The sequence below is a fragment of the Salmo salar genome, chromosome ssa26 (assembly GCF_905237065.1).
Source record: "Salmo salar chromosome ssa26, Ssal_v3.1, whole genome shotgun sequence".
NCBI classification, from domain to species: domain Eukaryota; kingdom Metazoa; phylum Chordata; class Actinopteri; order Salmoniformes; family Salmonidae; genus Salmo; species Salmo salar.
This window is the reverse complement of record NC_059467.1, coordinates 45,637,185-45,665,070: the sequence shown is the minus strand read 5'-3', so window position 1 is coordinate 45,665,070 and position 27,886 is coordinate 45,637,185. Positions and strand designations below refer to the sequence as shown.

The following is a 27,886-nucleotide window of genomic DNA, read 5'->3' as shown; positions in this document are numbered from 1 at the left end:
CACACACACAACACCGTCCCATCACACACAACACGCATCACACACAACACCGTCCCATCACACACACACACCGTCCCATCACACACACACAACACCGTCCCATCACACACACAACACCGTCCCATTCACACACAACACCGTCCCATCACACACACACACAACACCGTCCCATCACACACACACACAACACCGTCCATCACACACACACACAAACCGTCCCATCACACACAACACCGTCACATCACACACACAACACCGTCCCATCACACACACACAACACCGTCCCATCACACACACACACAACACCGTCCCATCACACACACACACACAACACCGTCCCATCACACACACACAACACCGTCCCATCACACACACAACACCGTCCCATCACACACACAACACCGTCCCATCACACACACACAACACCGTCCCATCACACACACAACACCGTCCCATCACACACACACACACAACACCGTCCCATCACACACACACAACACCGTCCCATCACACACAACACCGTCCCATCACACACACACAACACCGTCCCATCACACACACACAACACCGTCCCATCACACACAACACCGTCCCATCACACACACAACACCGTCCCATCACACACACACACACGTCCCATCACACACAACACCGTCCCCATCACACACACAACACCGTCCCATCACACACACACAACACCGTCCCATACACACACACACAACACCGTCCCATCACACACACAACACCGTCCCATCACACACACACAACACCGTCCCATCACACACACACACAACACCGTCCCATCACACACACACAACACCGTCCATCACATCACACACACAACACCGTCCATCACACACATCACACACAACACTGTCCCATCACACACACACACACACACTGCCCCATCACACACACACAACACCGTCCCATCACACACACAACACCGTCCCATCACACACACACACACAACACCGTCCCATCACACACACACAAACACCGTCCCATCACACACACACACCACAACACCGCCCCATCACACACACACACACGCACACCGTCCCATCACACACACACACGTCCCATCACACACACACCGCCCATCACACACAACAGTCACATCACACACACAACACCGTCCCCATCACACACACAACACCGCCATCACACACACACACAACACCGTCCCATCACACACACACACACAACACCGTCCCATCACACACACAACACCGTCCCATCACACACACAACACCGTCCCATACCACACACAACACCGTCCCATCACACACACAACACCGTCCCATCACACACACACAACACCGTCCCATCACACACACACACACAACACCGTCCCATCACACACACACACAACACCGGTCCCATCACACACAACACCGTCCCATCACACACACACAACACCGTCCCATCACACACAACACCGTCCACAACACACACACACACACAACACCGTCCCATCACACACAACACGCTCACACACACAACACCGTCCCATCACACACACACACACCGTCCCATCACACACACACATCCACACACACACACACAACACCGTCCCATCACACACAACACCGCCCATCACACACACAACACCGTCCCATCACACACAACACGTCCACACACACACAACACCGTCCCATCATCACACACACAACACCGTCCCATCACACACACACAGCCACACACAACACCGTCACATCACACACACACACGTCCCATCACACACAACACCGTCCCATCACACACACACAACACCGTCCCATCACACACACACACACAACACCGTCCCATCACACACACACACAACACCGTCCCATCACACACACAACACCGTCCCATCACACACACACACACAACACCGTTCCATCACCACACACACACACAACACCGTCCCATCTCACACACACACAACAGCACATCACACACAACACGTCCCATCACACACACACAACACCGTCCCATCACACACACACACAACACCGTCCCATCACACACACACAACACCGTCCCATCACACACACACACAACACCGTCCCATCACACACACACACACAACACGTCCCCATCACACACACACAACACCGTCCCACACACACACAACACCGTCCCATCACACACACACACACACACACAGCCCATCACACACAACACCGTCATCACACACACAACACCGTCCCATCACACACACACACACACACCGTCCCATCACACACACACACACCGTCCCATCACACACACACCACAACCGTCCCATCACACACACAACACCGTCCCATCACACACACACACAACACCGCCCCATCACACACACACACACGTCCCATCACACACACACACACAACACCGTCCCATCACACACACACACACCGTCCCATCACACACACACACACAACACCGTCCCATCACACACACAACACACACACACAACACCGTCCCATCACACACACACAACACCGTCCCATCACACACACACAACACCGTCCCATCACACACACAACACCGCCCCATCACACACACACAACACCGTCCCATCCACACACACACAACACCGTCCCATCACACACACACAACACCGTCCCATCACACACACAACACCGTCCCATCACACACACACAACACCGTCCCATCACACACACAACACCGTCCCATCACACACACACACAACACCGTCCCATCACACACACAACACCGTCCCATCACACACACACACAACACACCGTCCCATCACACACACACACACAACACCGTCCCATCACACACACAACACCGTCCCATCACACACACACACAACCGTCCCATCACACACACATGCACACACACAATACCGCCCACATCACACACACACCGTCCCATCACACACACACAACACCGTCACATCACACACACACACCGCACATCACTGTCCCATCACACACACACACGTCCCATCACACACACACACATCACATCACACACAACACCGTCCCATCACACACACACACAACACCGTCCCATCACACACACACAACCGCACACCACACAACACCGTCCCATCACACACACACACAACACGTCATCACACACACAACACCGTCCATCACACACACACAACACCGTCCCATCACACACACAACAGCCATCACACACAACACAGTCCCATCACACACACACAACACCGTCCCATCACACACACAACACCGCCCCATCACACACAACACCGTCCCATCACACACACACACAACACCGTCCCATCACACACAACACCGTCCCATCACACACAACACCGTCCATCACACAACACACACACACACACAACACCGTCCCATCACACACACACACACCGTCCCATCACACACACACACCGTCCACACACACACAACAGCCAACACAGCCCATCACACACAACAACACACACAACACCGTCCCCATCACACACACACACACACAAACACCGTCCCATCACACACACACACACACAACACCGTCCCCATCACACACACAACACCGTCCCATCACACACACACAACACCGTCCCATCACACACACACAACACCGTCCCATCACACACACAACACCGCCCACACACACACAACACCGTCCCATCACACACACACAGCAAACATCACACACACACACAACACCGTCCCATCACACACACACAACACCGTCCCATCACACACACACACACCACACACAAGTCCCATCACACACACACAACACCGTCCCATCACACACACACACAACACCGTCCCATCACACACACAACACTGCCCCATCACACACACACACACACCGTCCCATCACACACACACACACAACACCGTCCCATCACACACACACACACAACACGGTCCCATCACACACACACACACACAACACACTGTCCCATCACACACACAAGTCCCATCACACACACACACCGCCGTCCATCACACACACACACAACACCGTCCCATCACACACACACACATCATCACACACAATACCGTCCCATCACACACAACACCGTCCCACATCACACACACAACACCGTCCCATCACACACAACACCGTCACCATCACACACACAACACCGTCCCCACACAGTCACATCACACACAACACCGTCCCATCACACACACACAACACCGTCCATCACACACACACAACACCGTCCCATCACACACACACAACACCGTCCCATCACACACACACAACACCGTCCCATCACACACACACACCGTCCCACAACAGTACACACACACACAACACCGTCCCATCACACACACAACACCGTCCCATCACACACACACAACACCGTCCCATCACACACACACACAACACCGTCCCATCACACACACACACACAACACCGTCCCATCACACACACACACACACACACACGCCCCATCACACACACAACACCGTCCCATCACACACACAACACCGTCCCATCACACACACACACACCGTCCATCTCACACACACACACCGTCCCATCACACACACACACATACCGTCCCATCACACACACAACACCGTCCCATCACACACACACACAACACCGTCCCATCACACACACACACACACCGTCCCATCACACACAACACCGCGTCCCATCACACACACACGCCACATCACACACACACACAGTCCCATCACACACACACACAACACCGTCCCATCACACACACACACACACACAATACCGTCCCATCACACACACACACCGTCACATCACACACACACAACACCGTCCCATCACACACACACAACACCGTCCCATCCACACACACACAACACCGTCCCATCCACACACACACAACACCGTCCCATCACACACACACACACCGTCCCATCACACACACACAACACCGTCCCATCACACACACACACACAACACCGTCCCATCACACACACACAACACCGTCCCATCACACACACACACAACACCGTCCCATCACACACACAACACCGTCCCATCACACACACAACACCGTCCCATCACACACACACAACACCGTCCCATCACACACACACAACACCGTCCCATCACACACACACACAACACCGTCCCATCACACACAACACGTCATACACACACAACACCGTCCCATCACACACACCGACACATCACACACAACACCGTCACATCACACACACAACACCGTCCCCATCACACACACAACACCGCCCATCACCAACACACACACACACACACAACACCATCCCATCACACACACACACAAAACACCGTCCCATCACACACACACACAACACCGTCCCATCACACACACACAACACCGTCCCATCACACACACACACACGTCCCATCACACACACACAACACCGTCCCATCACACACACACACAACACCGTCCCATCACACACACACACACAACACCGTCCCATCACACACAACACCGTCCCATCACACACAACACCGTCCCATCACACACACAACACCGTCCCATCACACACACAACACCGTCCCATCACACACACAACACCGTCCCATCACACACACACAACACCGTCCCATCACACACACACAACACCGCCCCATCACACACACAACACCGTCCCATCACACACACACAACACCGTCCCATCACACACACACACCGTCCCATCAACACACACACACACAACACCGTCCCATCACACACACACAACACAGTCCCATCACACACACACACACACACACAACACCGTCCCATCACACACACACACACACACCGTCCCATCACACACACACACACAACACCGTCCCATCACACACACACACACCGCCCATCACACACAACACACCCACACACACACACAACACCGTCCCATCACACACACACACAACACCGTCCCATAACACACACACACACAACACCGTCCCATCACACACACACACACACACACACACATCACACACACACACACACAACACCGTCCCATCACACACACACACAAAACACCGTCCCATCACACACACACAACACCGTCCCATCACACACACACAACACCGTCCCATCACACACAACACCGTCCCATCACACACACACACAACACCGTCCCATCACACACACAACACACGTCCCATCACACACACAACACCGTCCCATCACACACACACACAACACCGTCCCATCACACACACAAACACCGTCCCATCTCACACACACAACACCGTCCCATCACACACACACACCGTCCCATCACACACACAACACCGTCCCATCACACACACAACACCGTCACATCACACACAACACCGTCCCATCACACACACACAACACCGTCCCATCACACACACAACACCGTCCCATCACACACACAACACCGTCCCATCTCACACACAATACCGTCCCATCTCACACACAATACCGTCCCATCTCACACACACAACACCGTCCCATCTCACACACACAACACCGTCACATCACACACACAACACCGTCACATCACTGTCCCATCACACACAACACCGTCCCATCACACACACAACACCGTCCCATCACACACACAACACCGCCCCCATCACACACACAACACCGTCCCATCACACACACACAACACCGTCCCATCACACACACACACAACACCGTCCATCACACACACACACAACACCGTCCCATCCACACACACAACACCGTCCCATCACACACACAACACGCCCATCACACACACAACACCGTCCCATCACACACACACAACACCGTCCCATCACACACACACACAACACCGTCCCATCACACACACACACACACAACGTCCCATCACACACACAACACCGTCCCATCACACACACAACACCGTCCCATCACACACACACACAACACCGTCCCATCACACACACAACACCGTCCCATCACACAACACACACACATCACATCACACACACAACACCGTCCCATCACACACACACACACACACACAACACCGTCCCATCACACACACACACACACACGGTCCCATCACACACAACACCGTCCCATCACACACACACACACACAACACCGTCCCATCACACACACACACACAACACCGTCCCATCACACACACACACACACACCGTCCCATCACACACACACACACAACACCGTCCCATCACACACACACACACACACACGTCCCATCACACACACACACACAACACCGTCCCATCACACACACACACACAACACCGTCCCATCACACACACACACAACACCGCCCCATCACACACACACACACCGTCCCATCACACACAAACACCGTCCCATACACACACACACAACACCGTCCCATCACACACAACACGCACACACAACACCGTCCCATCACACACACACACAACACCGTCCCATCCACACACACACACAACACCGTCCCATCACACACACAACACCGTCCCATCACACACACACACAACACGTCACATCACACACACAACACCGTCCCATCACACACACACACACCGTCCCATCACACACAACACCGACACATCACACACACACACACAACACCGTCCATCACACACACACACAACACCGTCCCATCTCACACACACACACCGTCCCATCTCACACACACAACACCGTCACATCACACACACAACACCGTCACATCACTGTCCCATCACACACAACACCGTCACATCACACACAACACACGTCACACACACACAACACCGTCCCATCACACACACAACACAGCACACACACACAACACCGTCCCATCACACACACACAAAACACCGTCCCATCACACACACACACAACACCGTCCCATCACACACACACAACACCGTCCCATCACACACACACAACACCGTCCCATCACACACACACACAACACCGTCCCATCACACACACACACAACACCGTCCCATCACACACACACAACACCGTCCCATCCACACACACACAACACCGTCCCATCACACACACACAACACCGTCCCATCACACACACACACACAACACCGTCCCATCACACACACAACAACACCGTCCCATCCACACACACACACAACACCGTCCCATCACACACAACACCGTCCCATCACACACACACAACACCGTCCCATCACACACACACAACACCGTCCCATCACACACACACACACACACACAACACCGTCCCATCACACACACACACACACACACAGTCCCATACACACACACACACACAACACCGTCCCATCACACACACACACACGCACACACCGTCCCATCACACACACACACACAACACCGTCCCATCCACACACACACACAACACCGTCCCATCACACACACACAACACCGCCCCATCACACACACACAACACCGTCCCATCACACACACACACACACACGTCCCATCACACACACACACACACACACACAACACCGTCCCCATCACACACACACACAACACCGTCCCATCACACACACACACAACACCGTCCCATCACACACACACACAAACACCGTCCCATCACACACACACACACAAACACCGTCCCATCACACACACACACAACACCGTCCCATCACACACACACACAACACCGTCCCATCACACACACACACAACACCGTCCCATCACACACACAACACCGTCCCATCACACACACACAAGTCCCATCCACACACAACACCGTCCCATCACACACACACACAACACCGTCCCCATCACACACACACACAAACACCGTCCCATCACACACACACAACACCGTCCCATCACACACACACAACACCGTCCCATCACACACACACACAACACCGTCCCATCACACACACACACAACACCGTCCCATCACACACACACACCACACACAACACCGTCCCATCACACACAACACCGTCCCATCACACACACAACACCGTCCCATCACACACACAACACCGTCCCATCACACACACAACACCGCACAACCCATCCCACACACACAACACCGTCCCATCTCACACACACAACACCGTCCCATCAACACACACACAACACCGCCCCATCACACACACACACAACACCGTCACATCACACACACACAACACCGTCCCATCACACACACACACAACACCGTCCCATCACACACACACACAACACCGTCCCATCACACACACACACAACACCGTCCCATCACACACACACAACACCGTCCCATCACACACACACACACACACAACACCGTCCCATCACACACACACACCGTCCCATCACACACACACACCATCACACACACACACAACACCGTCCCATCACACACACACACAACACCGTCCCATCACACACACACACACACACAACACCGTCCCATCACACACACACACAACACCGTCCCATCACACACACACACAACACCGTCCCATCACACACACACACACAACACCGTCCCATCACACACACACACACCCATCACACACACACAACACCGTCCCATCACACACACAACACCGTCCCATCACACACACACAACACCGTCCCATCACACACACAACACCGTCCCATCACACACACACAACACCGTCCCATCACACACACACAACACCGTCCCATCACACACACACACAACACCGTCCCATCACACACACACACAACACCGTCCCATCACACACACACACACAACACCGTCCCATCACACACACACACACAACACCGTCCCATCACACACACACACAACACCGTCCCATCACACACACACACAACACCGTCCCACACACACACACACACAACACCGTCCCATCACACACACACACACACCGTCCCATCACACACACACACAACACCGTCCCATCACACACACAACACCGTCCCATCACACACACAACACCGTCCCATCACACACACACACACCACCGTCCCATCACACACACACAACACCGTCCCATCACACACACACAACACCGTCCCATCACACACACAACACCGCCCATCACACACACAACACCGTCCCATCACACACAACACCGCCCCATCACACACACACAACACCGTCCCATCACACACACACACACAACACCGTCCCACACACACACACACACACACACAACACCGTCACATCACACACACACAACACCATGCCACACACACAACACCGTCCCATCACACACACACACCACCGTCCCATCACACACACACACACCACCGTCCCATCACACACACACACCACCGTCCCATCACACACACACACAACACCGTCCCATCACACACACACAACACCGTCCCATCAACACACACACAACACCGTCCCATCACACACACACAACACCGTCCCATCACACACACACAACACCGTCCCATCACACACACACAAACACCGTCCCATCACACACACACAACACCGTCCCATCACACACACACAACACCGTCCCATCACACACACACAGCCCCATCACACACACACACACACAACACCGTCCCATCACACACACAACACCGTCCCATCACACACACACACACAACACCGTCCCATCACACACACACAACACACACAACACCGTCCCATCACACACACACAACACCGTCCCATCACACACAACACCGTCCCATCACACACACACAACACCGTCCCATCACACACAACAACGCTCCATCACACACACCAACACCGTCCCATCACACACACACACAACACCGTCCCATCACACACACAACACCGTCCCATCACACACACACAACACCGTCCCATCCACACACAACACCGTCCCATCACACACACAACACCGTCCCACACACACACACAACACCGTTCCATCACACACACACAACACCGTCCCATCACACACACACAACACCGTCCCATCACACACACACACAACACCGTCACATCACACACACAACACCGTCCCATCACACACACAACACCGTCCCATCACACACACACAACACCGTCCCATCACACACACAACACCGTCCCATCACACACACACAACACCGTCCCATCACTCACACACAACACCGTCCCATCACACACACAACACCGTCCCATCACACACACACAACACCGTCCCATCACACACACAACACCGCGTCCCATCACACACACACACACCGTCCCATCACACACACACACAAACACCGTCCATCACACACACACAACACCGCTCCCATCACACACACACAACACCGTCCCATCACACACACACACAACACCGTCCCATCACACACACACAACACCGTCCCATCACACACACAACACCGTCCCATACACACACACACACAACACCGTCCCATCACACACACAACACCGTCCCATCACACACACACAACACCGTCCCATCCACACACACAACACCGTCCCATCACACACACACACAACACCGTCCCATCACACACACACAACACCGTCCCATCACACACACACACACACACACAACACCGTCCCATCACACACACACACACACAACACCGTCCCATCACACACACACAACACCGTCCCATCACACACACACAACACCGTCCCATCACACACACACACAACACCGTCCCATCACACACACACAACACCGTCCCATCACACACACACACAGCCACATCCACACACACAACACCGTCCCATCACACACACACACAACACCGTCCCATCACACACACACACACACAACACCGTCCCACACACACACACACAACACCGTCCCATCACACACACACAACACCGTCCCATCACACACACACACAACACCGTCCCATCACACACACAACACCGTCCCATCACACACACAACACCGTCCCATCACACACACACAACACCGTCCCATCACACACACACACAACACCGTCCACATCACACACACAACACCGTCCCATCACACACACACACAACACCGTCCCATCACACACACAACACCGTCCCATCACGCACACACACAACACCGTCCCATCACACACACACAACACCGTCCCATCACACACACAACACCGTCCCATCTCACACACACACAACACCGTCCCCATCACACACACAACACCGTCCCATCACACACACACACACAACACCGTCCCATCACACACACACACACACACAGCCCCATCACACACACACAACACCGTCCCATCACACACACACAACACCGTCCCATCACACACACAACACCGTCCCATCACACACACACAACACCGTCCCATCACACACACACAACACCGTCCCATCACACACACACAACACCGTCCCATCACACACACACACAACACCGTCCCATCACACACACAACACCGTCCATCCCACACACACAACACCGTCCCATCACACACACACACACGTCACACACACACACAACACCGTCCCATCACACACACACACACACGTCCCATCACACACAACACACACACACACACAACACCGTCCCATCACACACACACAACACCGTCCCATCACACACACACAACACCGTCCCATCACACACACACAACACCGTCCCATCACACACACACAACACCGTCCCATCACACACACACACACAACACCGTCCCATCACACACACACAACACCGTCCCATCACACACACACACAACACCGTCCCATCACACACACACACAACAACGTCCCATCACACACACACAACACCGTCCCATCCACACACACACAACACCGTCCCATCACACACACACAACACCGTCCCATCACACACACAACACCGTCCCATCACACACACAACACCGTCCCATCACACACACACAACACTGTCCCATCACACACAACACCGTCCCATCACACACACACACAACACCGTCCCATCACACACACAACACCGTCCCATCACACACACACACAACACCGTCCCATCACACACACAAACACCGTCCCATCACACACACACACACAAGCCCCATCACACACACACACACACAACACCGTCCCATCACACACACACACAACACCGTCCCATCACACACACAACACCGTCCCATCACACACACACACAACACCGTCCCCACACACACACACAACACCGTCCCATCAACACACACACAACACCGTCCCATCACACACACACACACAACACCGTCCCATCACACACACACAACACCGTCCCCATCACACACACACACACAACACCGTCCCATCACACACACACACAACACCGTCCCATCACACACACACACACACCGTCCCATCACACACACACACACAACACCGTCCCATCACACACACACACAACACCGTCCCATCACACACACACAACATCGTCCCATCACACACACACACACACCGTCCCATCACACACACACACACAACACCGTCCCATCACACACACACACAACACCGTCCCATCACACACACACACAACACCGTCCCATCACACACACACACAACACCGTCCCATCACACACACACACACACAACACAGTCCCATCACACACACACAACACCGTCCCATCACACACACACAACACCGTCCCATCACACACACACACAACACCGTCCCATCACACACACACACAACACCGTCCCATCACACACACACAACACCGTCCCATCACACACACACAACACCGTCCCATCACACACACACACACACACACCGTCCCATCACACACACACACACAACACCGTCCCATCACACACACACACAACAACGTCCCATCACACACACACACACAACACCGTCCCATCACACACACACGACACCGTCCCATCACACACACACAACACCGTCCCACACACACACACACACAACACCGTCCCATCACACACACACACACACCGCCCATCACACACACACAACACCGTCCCATCACACACACAACACCGTCCCATCACACACACACAACACCGTCCCATCACACACACACAACACCGCGTCCCATCACACACACACACAACACCGTCCCATCACACACACACACACACCGTCCCATCACACACACACAACACCGTCCCATCACACACACAACACCGTCCCATCACACACACACAAACACCGTCCCATCACACACACACACACACAGTCCCATCACACACACACACAACACCGTCCCATCCACACACACACAACACCGTCCCATCACACACACACACCGTCCCATCACACACAACACCGTCCCATCACACACAACACCGTCCCATCACACACACAACACCGTCCCATCACACACACACAACACTGTCCCATCACACACACACAACACCGTCCCATCACACACACACACACACAACACCGTCCCATCACACACACAACACCGTCCCATCACACACACACAACACCGTCCCATCACACACACAACACCGTCCCATCACACACACAACACCGTCACATCACACACAACACGCACAACACCGTCCCATCACACACACACACAACACCGTCCCATCACACACACACAGCACACACACACAACCGTCCCATCACACACACACAACACCGTCCCATCACACACACACAACACCGTCCCATCACACACACACACAACACCGTCCCATCACACACACACAACACCGTCCCATCACACACACACACAACACCGTCCCATCACACACACACAACACCGTCACATCACACACACAACACCGTCACATCACACACACAACACCGTCCCATCACACACACACACACACACAACACCGTCCCATCACACACAACACCGTCCCATCACACACACACACCGTCCCATCACACACACACAACACCGTCCCATCACACACACACACACAACACCGTCCCATCCACACACACACAACACTGTCCCATCACACAAAACACACAACACCGTCCCATCACACACACACACACACACCGTCCCATCACACACACACACACAGTCACATCACACACACACAACACCGTCCCATCACACACACCACACACACACACAACACCGTCCCATCACACACACACACACAAACACCGTCCCATCACACACACACACACACACATCACATCACACACACACAACACCGTCCCATCACACACACACAACACCGTCCCATCACACACACACACACACAACACCGTCCCATCACACACACACACACACAACACCGTCCCATCACACACACACACACAACACCGTCCCATCACACACACACAACACCGTCCCATCACACACACACACACACCGTCCCACACACACACACACAACACCGTCCCATCACACACACACACACACACACACACGTCCCATCACACACACACGCCCACACACACAACACCGTCCCATCACACACACACAACACCGTCCCATCACACACACACAACACCGTCCCATCACACACACACACACAACACCGTCCCATCACACACACACAACACCGTCCCACATCACACACACAACACCGTCCCATCACACACACAACACCGTCCCATCACACACACACACACAACACCGTCCCATCTCACACACAATACCGTCCCATCTCACACACAACACCGTCCCATCTACACACACAACACCGTCCCATCACACACAACACCGTCCCATCACTCACACACACAACACCGTACCCATCACACACACACACGTCACATCACACACACAAACGTCCCGTCACACACACACACAACACCGTCCCATCACACACAACACCGTCCCATCACACACACACACGTCCCATCACACACACACACAACACCGTCCCATCACACACACACACACAACACCGTCCCATCACACACACACAACACCGTCCCATCACACACACACACACACACACAACACCGTCCCATCACACACAACACCGTCCATCACACACAACACCGTCCCATCACACACACAACACCGTCCCATCACACACACACAACACCGTCCCATCCACACACACACACAACACCGTCCCATCACACACACACACAACAACGTCCCATCACACACACACACAACAACGTCCCATCACACACACACAACACCGTCCCATCACACACACACACAACACCGTCCCATCACACACACAACACCGTCCCATCACACACACACACAACACCGTCCCATCACACACACACAACACCGTCCCATCACACACACACAACACCGTCCCATCCACACACAACACCGTCCCATCACACACACAACACCGTCCCCATCACACACACACAACACCGTCCCATCACACACACAACACCGTCCCCATCACACACACAACACCGTCCCATCACACACACACACACAACACCGTCCCATCACACACACACACAACACCGTCCCATCACACACACACAACACCGTCCCATCACACACACACACACAACACCGTCCCATCACACACACACACAACACCGTCCCATCACACACACACACAACACCGTCCCATCACACACACACACAACACCGTCCCATCACACACACACACACAACACCGTCCCATCACACACACACACACACATCACACACACACACAACACCGTCCCATCACACACACACACAACACCGTCCCATCACACACACACACACAACACCGTCCCATCACACACACACACACAACACCGTCCCATCACACACACACACAACACCGTCCCATCACACACAACACCGTCCCATCACACACACACACAACACCGTCCCATCACACACACACACAACACCGTCCCATCACACACACACACAACACCGTCCCATCACACACACACACACACAGCTCACATCACACACACACAACACCGTCCCATCACACACACACACAACACCGTCCCATCACACACACACACAACACCGTCCCATCACACACACACCACACCGTCCCATCACACACACACAACACCGTCCCATCACACACACACACCGTCCCATCACACACACACACCGTCCCATCACACACACACCACACCGTCCCATCACACACACACCACATCGTCCCATCACACACACACACACCGTCCCATCACACACACACACCACACCGTCCCCATCACACACACACACCACACCGTCCCATCACACACACACACACACGTCCCATCACACACACACACCACACCGTCCCATCACACACACACACGACACCGTCCCATCACACACACACACACAACACCGTCCCATCACACACACACACACACACACACACCGTCCCATCACACACACACACACAGTCCCATCACACACACACACACACAGTCCCATCATACACACACAGTCCCATCACACACACACAATCCCATCACACACACACACACACAGTCCCATCACACACACGCACACACACCGTCCCATCACACACACGCACACACACCGTCCCATCACACACACGCACACACACCGTCCCATCACACACACGCACACACACCGTCCCATCACACACACGCACACACACCGTCCCATCACACACACACACACACACCGTCCCATCCCATCACACACACACCGTCCCATCACACACACACACACACCGTCCCATCACACACACACACACACCGTCCCATCACACACACACACACACCGTCCCATCACACACACACACACCGTCCCATCACACACACACACACACACCGTCCCATCACACACACACACACACACCGTCCCATCACACACACACACACACACACACACACACACCGTCCCATCACACACACACACACACCGTCCCATCACACACACACACCGTCCCATCACACACACACACACCGTCCCATCACACACACACACACACACACACACACACAGTCCCATCACACACACACACACACACAGTCCGATCACACACACACACACACCGTCCCATCACACACACACACACACACCGTCCCATCACACACACACACACACACACACACCGTCCCATCACACACACACACACACCGTCCCATCACACACACACACCGTCCCATCACACACACACACACCGTCCCATCACACACACACACCGTCCCATCACACACACACACACACACAGTCCACACACACACACACACACACACGTCCCATCACACACACACACACACACACCGTCCCATCACACACACACACACGTCCCATCACACACACACACGCACCCCCATCACACACACACACACACACACACCAGTCCCATCACACACACACACACCGTCCCATCACACACACACACCGTCCCATCACACACACACACGTCCCATCACACACACACACCGTCCCATCACACACACACACACACACACACACACACACACACACACACACACACACACACACACACACAACGTCCCATCACACACACACCGTCCCATCACACACACACACCGTCCCATCACACACACACACACACACACACCAGTCCCATCACACACACACACACACCGTCCCATCACACACACACACACCGTCCCATCACACACACACACCGTCCCATCACACACACACACGTCCCATCACACACACACACCGTCCCATCACACACACACACACACACACACACACACACACACACACACACACACACACACACACACACACACACACACACACCGCCCACACACACACACACACACACACACACACACACCGTCCCATCACACACACACACGTCCCATCACACACACACACCGTCCCATCACACACACACACACACACACACACACACCGTCCCATCACACACACCGACACACACACACAACACCGTCCATCACACACACACCGTCCCATCACACACACACACACCGTCCCATCACACACACACACACCTTCAGTTTGAGCCTGGTCCGCCCCTCTTCATCCAACATCTCCTCATCCTCAAACTCATCTTCATAGTACTGGGAGTCAAAGGGTCTGAACAGAGAGGAACACACACATCATACACACAGTTCAGAGTGAAGACACTGCTTCTACCTATCCAGACCCTTCAGATCTGAAAACATGGAATGGTTAGGGTCAGGGAGGGGGGGACAGGAAGTGAACTGGGACCAGCTGGGGTGAGTCTAACCTGGGCTCAACAGAGAGGAAGTTGGGTAGTTTGACGAAGTAGAGATCTGATCCTAGATCAGTGCTGACTTTAGGAATCTCTACCTCGATACGAGTCTCTGGGACGGGCTCCTCCTCAGCCTGCTCCCCTTCCATACCATCCTCTTGGTCCTGGGGAGAGAAACACACACAGAGACACACAGACATGCTTCATTATTAGTTCTTGTAACATGCAGAGGTAAAGTGTGTCTCACCAGGGGTTGTCCTGGAGTGGAGGGTAAAGTATGTCTCACCAGGGGTTGTCCTGGAGTGGGGGGTAAAGTATGTCTCACCAGGGGTTGTCCTGGAGTGGAGGGTAAAGTATGTCTCACCAGGGGTTGTCCTGGAGTGGAGGGTAAAGTATGTCTCACCAGGGGTTGTCCTGGAGTGGAGGGTAAAGTATGTCTCACCAGGGGTTGTCCTGGAGTGGGGGGTGAAGTTGTGTCACCAGGGGTTGTCCTGGAGTGGGTGGTAAAGTATGTGTCACCAGGGGTTGTCCTGGAGTGGGGGGTAAAGTATGTGTCACCAGGGGTTGTCCTGGAGTGGGTGGTAAAGTATGTCTCACCAGGGGTTGTCCTGGAGTGGGGGGTAAAGCATGTCTCACCAGGGGTTGTCCTGGAGTGGGGGGTAAAGCATGTCTCACCAGGGGTTGTCCTGGAGTGGGGGGTAAAGCATGTCTCACCAGGGGTTGTCCTGGAGTGGGGGGTAAAGTATGTCTCACCAGGGGTTGTCCTGGAGTGGGGGGTAAAGTATGTCTCACCAGGGGTTGTCCTGGAGTGGGGGGTAAAGTATGTGTCACCAGGGGTTGTCCTGGAGTGGGGGGGTAAAGTATGTGTCACCAGGGGTTGTCCTGGAGTGGGTGGTAAAGTATGTCTCACCAGGGGTTGTCCTGGAGTGGGGGGTAAAGTATGTCTCACCAGGGGTTGTCCTGGAGTGGGTGGTAAAGTATGTCTCACCAGGGGTTGTCCTGGAGTGGGTGGTAAAGTATGTCTCACCAGGGGTTGTCCTGGAGTGGGTGGTAAAGCATGTCTCACCAGGGGTTGTCCTGGAGTGGGTGGTAAAGCATGTCTCACCAGGGGTTGTCCTGGAGTGGGGGGTAAAGTATGTCTCACCAGGGGTTGTCCTGGAGTGGGGGGTAAAGTATGTCTCACCAGGGGTTGTCCTGGAGTGGGGGGTAAAGTATGTCTCACCAGGGGTTGTCCTGGAGTGGGGGGTAAAGTATGTGTCACCAGGGGTTGTCCTGGAGTGGGGGGGTAAAGTATGTGTCACCAGGGGTTGTCCTGGAGTGGGGGGGGGGTAAAGTATGTCTCACCAGGGGTTGTCCTGGAGTGGGGGGTTTCTCAGCATCACTGTCTGATGAGATGTCGTCTGCCTCTCCAAACAGGTCGTCTGCTGCTGGCTTCTTACCTGAGGAAGAGATAGAGAGATGAGTCCTGACCCCTAACCTTTGACCTGTAACAGGTAGGAGTTGAACATGGAGGGATTATACCCTGACCCCCCTGCCTCCTCCTCAAAGTGCATCGGAGTAGACTTGGGTGGTATCCAGACTGTCATACCGACCTTTTGCCATCCTGGGATATTCTGTAATACGGGCACTGAACACAAGGGGCGCTATTATCAAACCCCACTAAGCAATATGGAGGTTACCAATGCTAATAAGCACATGTGAAATCCCATAGTGAATGCTAGCTAAATGCTAACGAGCGCATTGCGAACATTTTATAGTCTCTGACAAACTATTTGCAGAACAGACATCTCGGGTCATAACGTTATAAAAGTAACAAAAAAATGCTACTCACAGTTTGCTGCATGCACAAAACAAATATTAGACAGCAAGGGGGATTCTCTGCTGTTACCAAGCAACGCTTGATTTTGGAAGAAACTAACCACTTAGCTAGATACCTAGCTACTAAATTAGCAAACCAAATGCACAACTGCAGAGCATTTAGCACCTTTTAGACAGTCCACTTAATAATGATGAGATATTTAGCTGTCAAATGTGTGTAACTACATTTCCTGGCTCATGCTGCACAACAGTGAGTGACTCAAGGCTCCGGTCTCACCACGTAACTGGGGACTGCCGATAAGCTTCATAATGTAAAATAATGTGACAGGAGATAAAGCAGATCACCAAACGTATTGCACAAGTTGACTGCAGGTACTGTATTTCATAACATAAAAAGTAGCTACAAATATTCTAATTTATTAAATAAATGAGAGTTACAACGGTATTGCAAACCCATCCTGTGGCTATTTCCAAATACCCCGGTACACGGTATATATCAGGGTTCCTCAAATGGCTGCCCACAGGCCAAATGGTTTTTATTTGGCCCCCCAAGTTGAGCAAAATGTTATTTTTTTTAACATAAAAGACTAAAAACACCAGGAAATCAGCTCCAAGTGATTTTAATTTTGGAAAATCAGTTCCAAAGTATTCCCATTCATTATACATACAAATGTAAGCAGGTTTGAAATTATTATGTTTTAGTCAAATATTATATCTGTTTGGGTTTTTTGTGGTCAATTTGCAGTCTACAAATTATTTGTAATTATGTTCTGGACCCCTGCCGGAACACCCACCCAAGAATATTTTTTCCTAAAAACATTGGCCTGCGGCTGAATCTAGTTGATTCGGTGTAAGCCAAGCCTACACCGGGAGGAACCTTGGATCTTCTCTTCTAATATGCGTTGAGGAGACCACATATAGGACTCTTCAGATTAGGGTTGCATTTTTCAAAACACCCAAGTTTTCCAGAATTCCCGGTTGGAAGACTCCCGGATTCAGGCGGGGATAAGCAGGAAATCCGGAATCCTCCAACCAGGATTTCTGGAAAACCAAGGATTTTGGGAAAGTTATTGTTGCAACCAGCCCTCAGATCTAGGTTTACCTTTTCCCTTCTTCTTGGCTCCAACGTCGCTGTCAGAGTCTGAGGCAGAAGCCGCCAACTTCTTCTTGGCTCCAACGTCGCTGTCAGAGTCTGAGGCAGACGCCATCTTCTTCTTGGCTCCAACGTCGCTGTCAGAGTCTGAGGCAGACGCCATCTTCTTCTTGGCTCCAACATCGCTGTCAGAGTCTGAGGCAGACGCCATCTTCTTGTTCTTCCGTCCGACGAAGTCATCCTCGCTGTCACTGCCCTTCGCAGACTCTGAAGCACACACATAATTTAATTATTAGAATTCTCCTGTAGACTTCCAGTCATTGCTCAAACAAAGATTTAAGATCATTTTACTGGTTAATTGCACACAAGGTCCAATCGAAATGTTACTTCCCTTTTAACCCAACCCCCCTCTGAAAAGACACATATACATACAGTGCATTCTGAATGTATTCAGACCCCTTGACTTTTTACACATTTTGTTACGTTACAGACTTATTCTAAAATTGATTAAATTATTTTGACAGGATTGTATCGAGGTACAGATCTGGGGAAGGGTACCAAAAACATTTCTGAAGTATTTAAGGTCCCCAAGAACACAGTGGCCTCCATCATTCTTAAATGGAAGAAGTTTGGAACCACCAAGACTCTTCCTAGAGCTGGCTGCCCAGCCAAACTGAGCAGTCGGGGGAGAAGGGCCTTGGTCAGAGAGGTGACCAAGAACCTGATGGTCACTCTGACAGAGCTCCAGAATTCCTCTGTGGAGATTGGAGAACTTTCCATAAGGACAACCAACTCTACAGCACTTCACCAATCAGGCCCTTATGGTAGAGTAACCAGACAGAAGCCACTCCTCAGTAAAAGGCACATGACAGCCCACTTGGAGTTTGCCAAAAGGCACCTAAAGGACTTTCAGACAATGGGAAACAATATTCTCTGGTTTGATGAAACCAAGATTGAACTCTTTGGCCTGAATGCCAAGTGTCACGTCTGGATGAAACCTGGCATCATCCCTACGGTGAAGCATGGTGGTGGCAGCATCATGCTGTGGGGATGTCTTTCAGCGGCAGGGACTGGGAGACTAGTCAGGATCGAGGGAAAGATGAATGGAGCAAAGTACAGAGAATCCCTTGATGAAAACCTGCTCCAAAGTGCTCAGGACCTCAGCCTGGGGCGAAGGTTCACCTTCCAACAGGACAACGAACCTAAGCACACAGCCAAGACAACGCAGGAGTGACTTCAGGACAAGTCTCTGAATGTCTTTGAGTGGCCCAGCCAGAGCTCGGACATGAACCCGATCCAACATCTCTGGAAAGACCTGAAAAAAAGTGTGCAGCGATGCTCTCCATCCAACTTGACAGAGCTTGATAGGATCTGCAGAGAAGAATGGGAGAAACTCCACAAATACAGGTGTGACAAGCTTGTAGCGTCATACCCAAGAAGACTCATGGCTGTAATCGCTGCTAACGGTGCTTCCACAAAGTACTGAGTAAAGGGTCTGAATACTTATGTAAATGTGATATTTCAGTTTCTTTGTCATTATGGGATATTGCGTGTAGATTGATGACAGAAAATTATTTAATCCATTTTAGAATAAGGCTGTAACGTAACAAAATGTGGAAAAAGCCAAGGGGTCTGGATACTTTCAGAATGCACTGTATAGAGGTTTTTTAGAGGTAAGGGGGGCTGCCAGACTGGGTTCCCAGGGAGCTGCTGTTGTGGGGGGTTAAGTGGGCACAGCAGCAAACAATGGCATATAGGATGTGATACAACAATATCATATTGATAAAGCCTGATAGAGTAGCGGTACATTAATACAATAGTAAAGCAGATGTTGCTGAAGGTTGCAACAGTTTTCTTTTCAAACTCCAAGGCTGATCTAGTGAGTGGCTAGAGGAAGGTCCTTCAGACCACACACACACCCTTTCTTCAATACCTGACTTCTTCCTGCTCCGGTGCCCCGCCCCGCCCTCATCAGAAATCTCTCGCTCTTCGTCCGATTGGTGCCGCTTCTTCTCCTCCTCCTCCTCCTCCTCTGATTGGTCACTCTTAGCCCCTCCTCCCCACTTTTCATCATCTGATTGGTTCTCCTTGCCTGACCCCTCCCCATCTGAGTGGGGGGTTCCGGGCCCTGACTGGGGGGTGCCTGGCCCTGAGTGGGGGGTGCCGGGGTCTGACAGGGGGGTGCCGGGGTCTGACAGGGGGTGCCGGGGTCTGACAGGGGGTGCCGGGAACAGACTGGGGGGTGCCGGGAACAGACTGGGGGGCCGAGTGGGGGGTGCCGGGCACCGAATGGGGGGTGCCGGGGTCGCTATGGATACTGGCGGGAAAATAAGTTATTATGCATTACATACATTCCAATGAAATTTGTTTTCACTCAAAGTGCTTTTAATAGCAGGTGAAAAAGCACTAGCCTATATAAAACCATTCCATAATCATTCCTCCTCACCTCTTCTCAGAGCGAGCACTGCCCCTCCCAGACCTGGGGCTCCCCGCCCCCGATACTGGACTGCCTGCCTCTGACCTTCGATCTCCATCTTCCTCCTCTTCCTCCCGGTGCCCTCTCTCCGACCCACTGTGCTGCTCCGCGTCTGACTGATCATTGTCCTCGGGCTCCGAGTGCATGCTGGCGTCCGACTGGTTTCCTGAGTGTTCTGACAGGTTTGATTGGTTGTCGCTATGGCGTTCCTCTTCACTGTCATCCCCAAACAGCTCCTGGTTCATAGAGTTATACCATGTCATTATTGAGGCTAAGAGTGTTTCCTGTGTGTGTATGTACTGAAACAACTGGACCTCACCTTGGTGTTGGGCTTTCCCCCGTCTTGTCCATCATCATCTCTCCCGCTGTCGCTGCCGGAGGCGTTACTATGGGAACGGGACCTGGGCATCTCCGGCTCAGATTCAGAACCTGAACCAGAGCCAGACGCCACTGCTGAGACCACTGCACACACACACATTCTATCATATTAGCTTTCAGCAGAGGGGAAATGTACATGCATGTGAAATAAACACAAATACCAACGTTAGCTACGCACGAACGCCCTATGGAGAGCTTGGTTGGTTAACTAGCTTACGTTAATGTGCTGGACCAAGTATGTACTGGCTTTTTTGGTTCTGGTTAGGTTGTTGATATTCTCAAAGGTCCTCTTTACTAACGTTAGCTACTTGTTAGCTACTTAACGTTAGCTTAGCTAGCTAGCATCAGCCAACCGGCCTTAGCTTAGATCACATTAGCTAGCTTGCTAGCTGTAACTGCATGAAGCTATTCATCTAGCGTAACTTTAGACGTATTTAGCTAACTTTTCTGAACAGCATTTTGATGGCTAACTTCACCTCTTTGTTCGTTGTCACTGTCCCCATCACTCCCGAACAGTTCGTTAATGTCCGCCATTTCGTTGGTTGAAGACGAACCGGAAGTGATAGATTAGCGCTTTTGCAGATGTAGTTTCCCAGTTCAGCACCACACAGAAATGCACGATTAACTGCGTTGAGAATTCACCAAGTTTCGGCAGATGAGTGCTATGAAATAAGGTGCATGTAAACATGCATCAGATTAATACGTTAATGGGAATCATTGTGTTATTTTATCATTTAACCCTTACCAAAAAGATTGCCGTTTTGAAACTGCAATAAAAGTGCAGTATCTGCAGTCGACTGTGGTATTTTGGACGCAGTAATTGCAGAATAACTGCAGTTATACAAATTGATGGAAAGAGGTGTTGGGGGAAAAACATACATTATAAAATCCATATACACAAACAACAAGCTTGTGGTTAAAATGGGAAGAAAAAAAAACTTATTTTCACAGGGCTGTGGGGTGAGACAGGGATGCAGCTTGAGCCCCACCCTCTTCAACATATATATCAATTAATTGGCGAGGGCTCTAGAACAGTCTGCAGCACCTGGCCTCACCCTACTAGAATCTGAAGTCAAATGTTTGCTGATGATCTGGTGCTTCTGTCACCAACCAAGGAGGGCCAACACCAGCACCTAGACATTCTGCACAGATTCTGTCAGACCTGGGCCCTGACGGTAAATCTCAGTAAGACAAAAATAAGGGTGTTTCAAAAAAGGTCCAGTTTCCAGGACCACAAATTCCTTCTAGTCACCGTTGCCCTAGAGCAAACAAAAAACTATACATACCTCGGCCTAAACATCAGCGTCACAGGTTACTTCCACAAAGCCGTGAACGAGCTGAGAGACAAGGCAAGAAGAGCCTTCTACGCCATCAAAAGGAAAATACAATTTGACACACCAATTAGGATCTGGCTAAAAATACTCAAATCAGTTATAGAACCCATTGCCCTTTACGGTTGTGAGGTCTGGGGTCCGCTCACCAACCAAGAATTCACAAAATGGGACAAACACCTCCAAAAATATCCTGAAAAGAGCCGTTAAATTCTACAACCACCTAAAGGAAGTGATTCCCAAACCTTCCATAACAAAGCCATCACCTACAGAGAAGAGTCCCCTAAGCAAGCTGGTCCTGGGGCTCTGTTCACTAACACAAACAGACCCCCAGAACAGCAACACAATTACACCCAACCAAATCATGAGAAAACAAAAACTTGATACATTGGAAAGAATTAACAGAAAAACTGAGCAAACTAGAATGCTATTTGGCCCTAAACAGAGAGTACACAGTGGTAGAATACCTGACCACTGTGACTGACCTAAACTTAAGGAAAGCTTTGAATATGTACAGACTCAGTGAGCATGGCCTTGCTATTGAGGAAGGTCGCCGTAGGCAGACCTGGCTCTCAAGAGAAGATAGGCTATGTGCACACTGCCCACAAAATGAGGTGGAAACTGAGCTGCACTTCCTAACCTCCTGCCAAATGTATGACCATATTAGAGACACATATTTCCCTCAGATTACAGACCCACAAAGAATTTGAAAATAAATATAATTTTGATATACTATTGTGGTAAACCGTGGGGTGTTGGGTTGAGCGTGCAGAGATTAACACAGAGACAGGGAGGTTCTAGTCAGCAAATGCGACTTTACTAGGCAATAAAATAAACATAACAACGCCGTCACATAGGCTTCTCTCGGTCCTTCTTCTCAGCTTCTACTCAGTGTTGGTCTCTCTCTGTTCTTTCTCACGGTGTGCCACAGTGCTCCTTTTATGTGGCTTCCGTGGTTGGTTGGCACTTTCCCCTAATTACCTCTACTTGGAGCCATCCGTGTCGGGGTGCCCAGCCCGTGTACTCCCAGCAGAGGGAGCCAACGTCACAGCACGTACCTCCCCTCTATTACCAAGCCTCCCGGGATGCCACACTATCTAGTGGGTGAAATACCACAATGTGCCATCACAGCAGCAAGATTTGTGACCTGTTGCCACACGGGCAACCAATGAGGAACAAACACCATTGTAAATACTTATGTTTATTTATTTTCACTTTTGGACTTTAACTATTTGCACATCGTTACAACACTGTATATAGGCATAATATGACATTTGAAATGTCTCTATTACTTTCGAACTTTTGTTTATTATCTATTTCACTTGCTTTGGCATTGTAAACATATGTTTCTCATGCCAATACAGCCCTTTGAATTGAATTGAGAGAGAGAGAGAGAGGGAAGGAGAGAGAGAAAGAGAGAAAGGGAGGGAGGGAGAGAACAAACTACTTATGTGATGCCAGGTGGGAGGGAGAGCGAAAGAGAGAGAGAGAAAGGGAGAGGGAGAGAGAAAAAGAGAGAGAGAGAGAGGGGGGGGAGGGAAAGCGGAAGAGAGAGAGAGAGAACAAACTCCCTGTCTGCTGCCAGAAGAGAGAAAGGGGAGTTGTACGAACATGCTCTATCACTCACATTGTGCTCTTAACTACAGGTGGACCAAGGGTGACTTTAAAATACACACACACATGTTTCACATCCGGAAACCAAACACACTGCTGCCACACCGTGTACGTGTTACATCATCCCTGTTCACCTTGACCCTGGATTCAGTCCAGTTGGTTTGTTGATTCTCAACATAATCACAGCCCACAGAGTCCTATGCCCCGCCCTCTACCCTGCCCATGATCCTGACAAAACCACACACTCAGTAATGATGGTCACATTTAATAACACAAACACCTATGTGTTTAATGAATAAGGAAACCAATAGAAGACGCTCAACCAACGTGAGACGAGGTGCAACCAAAAATCTGAAGAACATTTGGAAGGAATAGGAACGCATCAATAGGAATATTAAATGAATAGAAAAATGCTTAACGAATGTCAC

General features: G+C 51.7%; 1 protein-coding gene across 1 annotated transcript in view; it reads right to left on the bottom strand.

Annotated features, from left to right (window-relative positions):
* The window catches only part of LOC106594225 (RNA polymerase-associated protein LEO1), a 69,116-nt gene extending 43,999 nt beyond the window's left edge, over positions 1 to 25,117 (bottom strand). The window contains 9 exon segments of the mRNA XM_045708516.1: positions 18,525 to 18,609; positions 18,764 to 18,912; positions 20,093 to 20,187; positions 21,669 to 21,926; positions 23,593 to 23,861; positions 23,863 to 23,976; positions 24,106 to 24,371; positions 24,455 to 24,597; positions 24,990 to 25,117. Coding sequence (XP_045564472.1) covers positions 18,525 to 18,609; positions 18,764 to 18,912; positions 20,093 to 20,187; positions 21,669 to 21,926; positions 23,593 to 23,861; positions 23,863 to 23,976; positions 24,106 to 24,371; positions 24,455 to 24,597; positions 24,990 to 25,047 — 1,437 coding nt within the window. The 5' untranslated portion in view covers positions 25,048 to 25,117.
* Positions 25,118 to 27,886: the final 2,769 nt, after the last annotated feature.